Below are 9,815 nucleotides of genomic sequence, written 5' to 3'. Positions count from 1 at the left end.
CTCACAGAATAATGAGAAAACACCACTTTTTTTTTTTTTTTTTTGTTGTTCTTTTTTTTTTTTTTTTTTCCAGAGACGTGAAAGCTGGTTCACTGATGGCACCAAGCATTCTTTGGGGGACAAGCAGGATGCAGCACTGCACTCACTTCCAACCCTACGAAACCACACAGTCGGCAATTCTCAACATGTTTCCAGGAGGTTCTACATGTCCAGTGAGGGAACAGCAGTGTAGCTTGCTGTAAAACATGCTGTTACACAACAGCATGGAAGTCAAAGATCAAGCCACACTGTATTATCTCCACTCAGTCTGCATAGCCCATAGTGGGAGTGTGAGGGACGCCATCACCAGCAGAGCGGAGGGTCCGCGGGAAAGTGACTTGCCAGCGGCTGCAGCTGCAGCATGTTCATCGCTTCTGTCAGCTCTGATCACAGGAGCTTCTGTTTCCACAAACACTAACTCTGTAGTACAGCCGTCAGAGCAGCCGCTGCCACTGCCGGAGCTGCTCCCCTCGTCACCTGCAGCGACAAAATCACAAAGATTAAACCATACATGCAAACAACATCACATTCAGTGGTTTGGCTCAAAGCAAAGCGTAAAACGAAAATATACAATCATAGTTAACATCTACAGATAAGCAGCTTTTTTTTTTTTTTTTTTTTTTTTTTTAAACACAGAAACAACACTACATTTACACATTGCTTACATCTGTAATGGTCACAGAACTGTCATGCTATCAACTCCTGCATTCGTTCTGACTCCCTACAGCTCAGTAGTACAGAGAGGCTACTGGTTTAACTTGTTCACTTCAGTTTTGTGCAAATCCTTGACCCGAGCTGTCATGATTTACTTACTGACATCACCCACACTTTACAGAGCACTCCAGTGTCTGCGTCCTGCTGCTTCTCACATGACATGTTGTCTTTGCATGCTTGTAATTCAGCATACCAGAGATGAGTAGCTTTCTTTCAGCAGCGAACACAGTTAGACTGCTGAGGCCAGATATTTTAAATAATGTGTAGGAACAAAGACACCAGCGGAAAATATGTAACATTCTCCACTAAGGCTGGGCGATTAATCAGATTTTTATCTCAATTACGATCTGGGTTTTCAACGATCATAAAAATAAAAGGGTGCGATTATTTTTCTCTTAGCAGTTTCCTCTCCTGCTGTCTTCAGTTGCTAATTGAGCGTCACTGGCATTGCAGCGCTGTGCTGTAAACTCCTCCCACAGCCGCTTTGGTTTCATTCAGACACTGTTCTCGCTAAATCTGGTGACTTTTTTTAGTTAAAAGTGACTAGCGGCAAATCTAGCAGCTTTAACTGGAGTTATTAAAGACTTTTCTGGTGTTTTGGTGACTGACTTGAAGGCACATATTGTTCTGTAGTTACTGTAACGAATGAGCAGCAGAAGTCTCTCACCGTCCTAAAGCACTCCCAGACGGCCAGTCTCAGTCGGCTCAACATAGTTTATACCATTGTCAGTGAGAATTGGCTGCATTATTTTCGTATAAACGCACGCGTAGTTCGGCGAGTTAAACACTGTAATATCCCTCGGTTACGGGGCGTTACCATAGCAATGCGTTAATCAGCTGGTTCAGATCTGCTGTCTTTCAACAGGTGAATCAGAGAAACGCGCTGTAACCTGACAGCAGTTGTTTGGCATAAAAAACACATCCAGGCCAACATGAAATAGTTCCTATACTTCACAAATGTTGTACAAAAGAAATACAAACTTGTAACCGTGGTTTAGATGGTTATAATACCCGACGCGGAGTTGAGAACACCACGACGCGCAGCGTTGTTTAATCCTTACTCATAGTTATCAATTCAGTTTACATCAGTATTTGCACTTTGTGAAGAAAAAGCTTCATGTTATTGTTTTTTGTTTGTGGAATCCTAAAGACATTTTTTTTAAAAAAAAAGTCACGGTTTAATGTTAAAAAAAATCATGTTAAAAATAAAAGGATAATCGTGTTCAATAACTGAGATCTCAATTTCAGTCAAAATAATTGTGATTATAATTTTTTCCATAATCGAGCAGCCCTATTCTCCACACACAGTCTACTATTCCTAGAAATTAATGTGTGGATCCAGTTCCAGATTGCTTTGTAAACTTTTTACAGAAATGATTTTTTATGAGAAAAAATTGTTTTGTTAATCCGTTAATGTAATAAATTTTATATGACCTACAATTTTTCTTTCTTGGTTTATGAAACGGTGTTGATGAAATGAGCTGTAGTCATGTTTTTTATAGGCATGAAAGGACCTCACCATTTCTTTTTTTCAGTCAACTATTCATAACTTCTGTCAGGCTGTTTTGTGATTTCTTTCTTTCTAAACCTTCAAAGTAATATTCTCTGTCATTTTCCTCCATTTAGAAGTTGTATTGCTCTTTATGATCCAACAACAAACTTCACAACATAAAACTAATTTATTTGAACCCAACTCTCAGTTGGGTGTTTTTGCTTTGAAATCTTTGAATTTCTCAAATTGTTAGGATTATGAAATGTCACGTTTTATCATTAATTATACAAACAACATACATTTTACGTACAAAATGCCCTCCACAATATATATATATATTCATCCATTGAAAGCTTAATATTGGAGTGGGAGTTTTATCATCCTGAGGTGGACAAAATCAAGTTCTTATTCTCACAAAATCTGGATTTGTGAGGGAGAACTCCCAAAGGCAAACTACCTGCAGCAAAGTTATTTCATCACCGTTGTGTCTGTGACTTTTATGTTGTTTTAGAAAACTTTTAACATGTAAGTAAAATATGCTATAACTGGCTTCCGCATAGGAGGTAACATTGCATACGTACAAGAAATGAATTGTTAATAAGTTTCTAAAGTCTTGTTTAGTCACTTCTTTGCAGCAAAATATTAAGAGAGTTCCTGTTGGAAAATAATTTATTTATGATGCAAACAAAAGCTCAGAATAAAGCAACACGTTAGATTCTTCTCTGGGAAAGAGCCAGGGAATCAACACCTTCCACCTCTGTCTAATCCATCAAATCCAAAATAGATCTTCAAATTTTTAGCTGAAATATTGTCCTATAATGGTAACAACCTCCTAGTGAAAACCTCACACCATAACAACAACATTCTTTGAGAAGTGTGTTAAAAGTTGATCTCCTGCCTGCAATATTTGTATCACAGTATAGACACTTGTTTAATGACAGTCCTACCTTTCTGCAGAACTCTGACAGGATATCAGTAAAAAACGTGCATGTGATAACAAAGTAATTAACTTATAACACCCCTCCCTGTTTTGGATTCTCTATTGGTTTAGAAGAGCTGTCAAAACACTTTTTTTTCTCTGGTAAAAATTTGCATTTAAAAAATGGCTGCAAAAACTCAAACAAAACTAACATCAGTTTACTTCACTAGCTTAGCTTTTTCTGAGCAGTTTAATTAAACAAAGCTGTAGTTCAGGAATGCAACTCCAGCTGCTGTGCTGCATCTCATATGATCTGTCGCAAACATTCACGCTACATATCAAACACACTCAACTAATCTAGGCAGTCTATTTAAGGTGCACACTTCCTCCATTGCACGTTGCTTCCTACTTGCTGCCAATACTGCTGCTCCAACAGCTGTCATGATCACTGCATATTGCTGCTTTTGTTTTGAACCCTTCTGCAACCCCAGCATCCACATGTAGGCCCCAGTTAAAAGAGAAAATATTGTTGAGCATTTACTTAAATATTTAATTTAAAAAAAAAAAAAAAAACAAAAAAAAAAAAAAACATGCAGGTGCAAACAGTGATGGAATCGGAGCCAAACTGCCCAACTACAAAGCTTGATAATGCTTTTATTAACTTGTGACTGAACTGATCTTCAGAGAATGTATGAAAGGGGCTTGGATCAGCATGGAAGAATAAAAAGGTTTTGATTGAAATTATCCCAATTATATTTGGGAGCAGCAGTGTTTGCAGGAGGTTGATGTGTAAACAAATTATGCCATATTATTTATAACCCAAACTGTCACTGAAAAATAACAACATATTGATCTGTTTAAGTTGCTCACACTGAATGTTGGAGCTCAAGAAATACTTGGAAAAAAAAAAAAAAAGATAACCAACAGATGTAATGCAACCTCTCATTTTGCTTGTGGCTCTGGATATCCCTCCCTTCTTGTCAGCTCAAATAGATGCAGGGAGTTAGAAATGATTGTTTCTATCATGGCAGCATTTGAGATGTACATCTTCCTAAACATAGGCTTGGCTGTCTGTCATTGTTTGTGTCACCACACCTAGAGCTATTTATTCTCCCAATAATGTCAGTCATGCTTCAGTGCCACACCGAACATGCTGTTGTGACAAGTTCCAACAGGGATGAAGAGTGAGATCTTGTCTCTGTAGTTTTGTGCATCTGTGGGAATGTTGCTTCTTATATTAGAGCAAAGCCCCTTTTCTCTCTGCACACTGCTTGCACATCCAAACAGCTGGGAGGCTGGAAAACTTACTGGAGTCCTGAAAGTAGATGTCATTTCCATTGTAAGCATTCTTTAACTTGTTGGTCATGACACGCAGAGCCATGATCTGCTGCCGAATCAGCGTGTCAGGTCTGGTAATGTCCACATCCACCTCTGGGTTGTTCACCTGATTAGTCAGACCCTCCTTCACTACTTCAGGGAAATATCTGGACAGAAAAAAAAAAAAAAATGTGTCACCAAATGCAACCATGCTGTAATAGAAAATCTTTTTTTTTTATGAATACCTGTAAAAAATGAAGTCAAACTGTGTATACATTGAAATGAGGCTATTAAGTGGTACTGAATCTGAATAAATGTTGAGTGGTGGTTAAAAGCACTCTACACTGCTGCAGACCTCACTGACGGTTCACGATGATAGCGTGTGCGTTCATACCACGTTTCTGCAAAGAAAATGTTGAATATGGCTCTAAAATGTATCCGCTGTGTATGTTTTAAATGCTTCATATGTGTTTTCAATGCTGCAAGGGTTTTGTCTTCATTTAACAGTGTTTAAACTACTGTAGTGTCTGCAATCCGCTTATACATTGTGATTAACAGCAAACGCAGTAGCCATAATTTGTCTCTATGCTGCAGAATCAGCTCCTTGTTAAGTAGATTTCTTTCACTTAGAAAATACTGTTGGGCAAGCAGGGTGTGCCAGGAGAAAGGGTCACAAAGTCAGACTTTGTTAAAGCTGTTTCAACAAAAACAACCTGATCAGAGATCATGGATATCGTGAGTCTAGTTATTCCCTTGTCTTTGTTGATCCAGGTTTTCTTTTCAGGCTCTGTGCAATCACCCAGAAAGGGGGTGTTTGACAAGTTATTTGACTGCTTTTCTGCTCAGAGCAGACTGATTCTGTGTTGTTTTCTTCAGTCAAGGGTAACAGGTTGTTAATGAATATATACACTTGTGGCAAAAAGCAACGCTGATGCTACTAAAAAGGCAAGGAAGCAGTGCTGGATATATTGCAAATTAATTTTGTTGAATGGTCAAAGACTCCATTGATCTGGCTGCCAGCCCCCCCCCCCCCCCCCCCCCCCCCCCCGCCTCCTGCTGACACACGATCCACCCTCAGGGACTCCAGCCCCAAGACCCCAAACCAGGCCAGACACTTAGCCCCACACACAATGACCCATCCAACCCTGGGAATCTGCCAGAACAATCCAAATCTAACAGTTTTGGATTGCACCGTGGTCATCGCCTGCATGATTTGCATCACTTAAACTTTACAATAATGTGCCGGTGCGTGACCTGCCACTGGATGTACTGAGGAGGTTCGAAGAAATAGCTAATTTATTGACCAATCTTATTAAATAATGAGAGCAAAGCCCAAGTTTTTGGCAATGGACTTTATAGTTTGAACCATCCATATAAATGCACTCATTGTATGCAATTCAGTCTTTCAATTCAACTAAAGAAAGTGGTTTAATTAATGGAGGAACATCTGTAAAGCTCATACCTTTCAAAATGCACTCACATGCACAAACTTGCACCTTTAGCTGGACTTTTTTTTCCTTTCACTTCCCCTGGTAGAGATGTAAGTCATTTATTATATATTTGTTTGTTTAACAAATACAAATAAAATGTAATACCAAATTGTATGGGAATTGGTTCCCCTCAAAGGTAGCAGTCGTCTTTTAACCAGAAAGTTGGAGCATCGATTCGCGGCTTCCCCTGACTACATGCCAAAGTGTCCTTGGGGAAGAAACTGAACTCTGCATTGCCCCCGATGAGCCTATCAGGGTGTGAGTGTGTGTAGCAAGGTGACTGGGACATGTAGTGAAAAGCGTTTTGAGTGGTTGGCAAAACTGGAAAAGTGCTATATAAGTCCAAGTTCATTCACCAAAGATACTGTTGTACCATCGGCAGTGCAGTTTGTACTTAATAAATACTCGACTGCCCCCAGTTGTACAGTATTAGCCTTTATAAGGTGCAAACTGCTCTGTTGGGGGGTGGAACAAAGGTATCTGGTACCATCCCAGTCCAAGTCCATTGTACCCCCAAGGTGCAATTTGGTTCAAAATGTAAGTGTTGCAGAGTGTAAACCTTTCAGTATGTAAAGCTTGGTGATTTCTCTTCTCCCATGTTGCCAAACTCACTTTATTCCTAAATACTTTTGTCACAATTTTGGTTCAATGGTTCTTCTTCTCTGCTACTTTCTGAGCCAATCAGTAAGATTGCTGCTTTTTAAAACAGACCCATGTTATGTTAGTTCCCCTCAAAGGAGACTTTTGTGCAATCTGCCTTCTCATAATCACCATCTCTTGCAAATGCTACAGGAGCCTCATCAGAAGTAGTTGCTTTATTCTATCCTTACTCTCCCACCACATGCATCTGGATCCTGGAAGGATTCCTATTCAATCCCCCCTTCCTCCAGTCATGTCAGTGATGATACATTTGAGTCTAATCACCAAAGAAAATGGTTTCAAATTTAAATTGAATAACAGTGCCATATCATGTCAATCTGTAATGCTAAGAGAAAATCATTAGGAAAACAACTGACTAAGGAGCAGGAAATTTTGAAATCTGTATGACTATCTCATAATCTCAGTTATCACACTGACAAGTAACAAATAGAGCAACTAAAATCAGACAAGATTATATATGATAATATAAGATAACAACATAATAGACATGGGTGTGTTTTGTGTGTCAGTAACTAAAAATATGGCATTTCATGACATTGTCTAACAATCAATTTACCCACCAAATTTAGAGGGGTGCTTAAAAATATTTTTGGCAGAGCGTATATCTTTTATTGCACCATCTGGTGATTTTGTTACTTGGAGAGGACCAAAGCAATGGAGTGATATATGTTCTCTGCCAGGATCTGCTGCTCACTGTCAGAGAAAACAACTCTCTGACCAATTTAGTATGTTGCACTATAAGCTGCACTAGTGACGAGTGGTGTTTAAAACGCTACAGTCCTCTGAGTTTCAGCACCTCAGAGCTTATATAGTGCAGAAGTTCTTCATATCAGCACTAGCCATTGTACTTACAGAAAGACTGTTAATCTGGGAAGAGTGTGGGTATTTTAATCCGTAGCAGGCAAAATGTGATAACAGGAGAGCAGCGAGACTTTTGCTGTGGTTATCACGTCCTCACCTTCCTTTGGTGTGGCTGTTCCAGCACTGCTCCTCATCAGACTCTGTGAGTTTGCCCCCAACACAGATGTCATCTGGCAATTTGGACCAAAACCTCTTGGACTCCTTCAACTGCTCTTTGATGTCAATCACCTGCCATTGGCCAAAACAGAGGACATATGCATTTTAGGGTTTTAATTCTGTAATAAGGCCAAGGAGTAAACATGAGAAATATGTCAATGTCGTCTGAGCTGCGCTTTACAACAACTTTCAAATTCTCAGTGTACAAGTTCTGTTTATTTTACTACTCTAAGTTAAAATCATTAAACTGAAATTTAATTGTAGTCAGAGAGAAACAGCTGTAGATATGTTCTGTAAAATCTGCAAACAAGTAATACAAATAAACACGGCTGACAGCTCCAGCTCTATATAACAGTGTAGCACATTGTGACTTTGAGCATTCATGTGGCAGCAAGTTTGTGTTGCTTGAGTCCTTCTGTTCATTTATTCCATCAGGAGGGAAACGCTGTTGGACCACACAGTTTTTTTTTTTCCTTTTTGTCAACTCCCATCTATATTCTGTTCATCTCTGATTCATACCAGACAGACTTGAGGTTTCAAATCTGATATTTGGCATAAATGGTTACCCCCGACTGATTCCATCTGGGCTCAGCAAGTTTGAACGGGTGATCAGCAAATGGTAGAGAGAAATTAAGGGGGGCCCCGTCATGCTAAAAAATGTATTGTGTTTTCTTTATAATGTCGGTATAGTTGCTAACTGATAAAATAAAAAAAGACAAAATCTGTGTTCCTAAATAAATGGGGTTAGATACGTTAGAGGTGTGGCATTCGTGCAACTTATATAAATACATTGCATTCGGATCTTAATGCCCATTGGCCAAATATATTTAAATAAAAATTAAAATGTATGAGGTGATTTTAGGTAAGGCGCCAAATCTTCAAAGTGGGGGGAGTATCATGATTTGGAACTTGTCAACTACTTTTTTAATTTGCAAAGTTTGCTTGAATTAAAAAGGTACAGTTCCTCAAATTTCCAGTAGTAGATAACATCCGGTTGGTTATTCGGCCTGTGAAGCTAATGTGAGAATGATTGATGGCTTAAAAATAGTCTTTTAAAATCCAGATATCAACACACCACAGATATTGAGAAAGGACCTCAAGGCAGTCGGCCATAGCAGAAAAAAATCTGATATGTGTCTGAATCAAATCCTGCAAGAAAAAAAGCTTAAAAATGTTCCTGAATGTTGTGCTTGTCTGATATGTGGAGACTGGAAATAATTGTGGTTGGTTTTGGTTTTGTTGTTTTTTTAAGCAGTATTGATTAGTTAGTAAGTCCTGGGTTAGGAATAATAAATGTATGCTCAAAAGAGACAACTTATATTTGGTTATATGGATACATTAAGTCCACTGTGTATGTCTGTGACTTAGAGGAAGGCAAAGGTGTGATCATTTAATAGAGAAAGCCAACCAATTCCATATTTCATGTCCCTTTGTGCTGCATTCTTAAAAGAAAAAAAAAAAAAAAACACAACTTGAGGTCTTAGTGTCAGACAGGTGATGCATTCATCCTGAGTGTTTGTGTTGGTGTGTATGTGCGCTCATATATATTTTGGCAAAAAAGCCTGTAGTAGATTGGCCACAACCTTTTCTGTGAAATTCTATTGCTTTCAACAGTGCTGCAATTCTTCCCGTAAATTGTTTTGGACTCAATCCAATTTCAGCTGCTGAATAGTTCAGGGCTCTAAAAAGCAAAGACTGCAAAATATCTGTGCTATGCAATTTAAAGCAACATATTTTATCGAAGAAAGAAAGGGAAAAAAAAACAAAGACAAAAAAAAAACAACCTTAAAATATCTGATCAAATTCAACACTCAAATCCTCATTTTGGATTATTTAAGTTAACAAACATGTATTCATGTTTAACTTTGTGACATCAATAATTACTTTAAAAATATTTTTGTTGAAGCCTTTAAAAATACTGTAACAAAGCATACAGTTTATACAGATTGGTCCAACTGGATTTGAAAATAGACTCTGGTAGAATTGCAGAACTTGCTTGTTTTTATTTCAGCACCATTAATTAACCAGCGAGTGGTGACTGACATGGACTAATGACTTTTATCTCACATCTCTCATTCGGTTGAAAGACTTTGAGAACAGATGGAGTTTGCTCATCTGACATAAAGATGAATCTGCTGACTCCCAATCTCAGTTGTTAACCAACAAA

At 38.5% G+C, this 9,815-nt stretch overlaps 1 protein-coding gene across 1 annotated transcript in view; it reads right to left on the bottom strand.

The window, feature by feature from the left end:
- Positions 1-292: 292 nt before the first annotated feature.
- LOC306755224 (glypican-6-like) overlaps positions 293-9,815 on the bottom strand; it is a gene marked incomplete at both ends in the record, with an annotated part of 145,440 nt that continues 135,917 nt past the window's right edge. The window contains 3 exons of the mRNA XM_079239532.1: positions 293-516; positions 4,473-4,648; positions 7,590-7,720. Of these exons, the coding sequence (XP_079095658.1) occupies positions 293-516; positions 4,473-4,648; positions 7,590-7,720 (531 nt within the window). The remainder of the gene's footprint in view (positions 517-4,472; positions 4,649-7,589; positions 7,721-9,815) is intronic.

Source organism: Telmatherina bonti (genome assembly GCF_933228915.1).
Source record: "Telmatherina bonti genome assembly, chromosome: 1".
Classification (NCBI taxonomy): Eukaryota; Metazoa; Chordata; class Actinopteri; order Atheriniformes; family Telmatherinidae; genus Telmatherina; species Telmatherina bonti.
The sequence above is the reverse complement of the archived record's forward strand: the minus strand, read 5'-3'. Positions and strand labels throughout refer to the sequence as shown.